Genomic DNA, 1,517 nt, shown 5'->3' with positions numbered 1-1,517 from the left:
GTTGTTGGCGAGGAGCCACTTGTGGGCGTTCATGCTGAACGAGTCGACGGCCTCCACGCCGTCGATCACGTGGGTGAACTCCGGGCAGACTAGCGCGGAGCCGCCGTAGGCGGCGTCCACGTGCACCCACACGCCGTGTGGTGCACTGACAGCGCACAGCTCGCCGATGGGGTCGACGGCAGTCGTCTGGGTCGTCCCCAGCGTCGCGCACAAGAAAAGTGGCACCAGCCCGGCTTCCACGTCAGCCTGCATGGCCGCTTGCAGTTCCGTGGGCGGGAGAGCGAACATGTTGTGGTGGCACGTGGGTATGGCGCGGCAGTGGTCACGCAGGATGCCGGCAATGCGTGCGGCCTTGCGGAAGGCGAAGTGTGTCTGGTCGGAGCAGTAGACGACGAGGTCGCAGATCCTGTTCCCGCCGATCTCGGCGAGCTTCCGGTCCCTCGCGGCCACAAGAGTGCAGAGTATCGCCTCACAAGAGGTACCAAGAAGAGTTCCACCGCCACCACCGGCGAAGAGGAGACTCTCCGGCAGGTGCAGCGCCTTTCCGAGCCAGTCCACGACCAGCATTTCAAGCTCGGTGGCGGCCGGTGAGGCGGCCCATGTGAACGGGACGACGTTGATGCCCGCGGTGAGCGCCTCCCCTAGGGCGCCGATGGTGCTGCTTGACGCCGGGAAGTGCGCCATGTGGCGGGCGCTCTGCCAGTGCGTCAGGCCCGGGAGGATGATGTCGCGGACGTCCTTGAGCGCGGAGCTGAACGCGTCCGGCTCCGGACGGAAGGGTGCGTCCGGGGGGAGCAAGTTGCGGAGGAAACCAGGGGTAACGCTGGGGTGCACGGGGTAGTCGCCCATGCGGTCATAGTACTCGGTGATCAAGTCAACTACCTGGTGACTCTGACGCCGGAACTCGTCAGCGTCAAGCAGGCTGGGAGATTGCGTCTTCTTCTCCGCCGTGTCCACGACCACCACCGGGACGATGCCATTTTGGCCAGTCATGTTGTCCAAGAATTTACGTGGGGCCATTGGTGGAATGCACTCGACTTTGCCCTACACGCCAATGCACTGCCTGAACCACACCAATGGTATGAATGCTTTGGCAACGTCCGAGGTGTGAATTGGTGCCATTTCCCGAGCTACCTCGGAAGCTATTTATAGGACTCTCAATTTGTAAGTTGCCCCATACCCAAAAATAAGAACGGACCACGTCAGTCGATTCACTACTGAAAAATTTGTCGTTGCCGAGTGCCCACGTCTTTGGCTATTTGCCGAGTCAACTGCGGGACCTCGACAAAAACAATGTAAGCCGAGTATGGCTCTTTGCAGTGTGTCTAAACTCGGCTGAGGCATGTTGCTGAGGGCCAGGTAAAGGGAACTCATCAAAGATACTCCCTTCAGTCCTTTTTACTCTGCATATAAAAATTGTCTAAAATCAAACTTCATAAACTTTGATCATATTTATATGAAAAAATATCAACATTTACTATGCCAAAGTTATACAATATGAAAATTTAAACCATGAC

At 57.5% G+C, this 1,517-nt stretch overlaps 1 protein-coding gene across 1 annotated transcript; it reads right to left on the bottom strand.

Annotated features, from left to right (window-relative positions):
- Positions 1-3: 3 nt before the first annotated feature.
- LOC123177974 (tyrosine decarboxylase-like) lies at positions 4-1,099 on the bottom strand (the record flags this gene model as incomplete). The annotated part of the gene is made up of 1 exon (XM_044591360.1): positions 4-1,099. A coding segment is annotated over exon 1 (1,017 nt), but the record flags the coding sequence as incomplete, so codon positions are not given.
- Positions 1,100-1,517: the final 418 nt, after the last annotated feature.

This window comes from Triticum aestivum, unplaced genomic scaffold (genome assembly GCF_018294505.1).
Source record: "Triticum aestivum cultivar Chinese Spring unplaced genomic scaffold, IWGSC CS RefSeq v2.1 scaffold289408, whole genome shotgun sequence".
Lineage (NCBI taxonomy): Eukaryota > Viridiplantae > Streptophyta > Magnoliopsida > Poales > Poaceae > Triticum > Triticum aestivum.
Note: the sequence above shows the minus strand (reverse complement) of the source record. Positions and strands in the feature narration are given on the sequence as shown.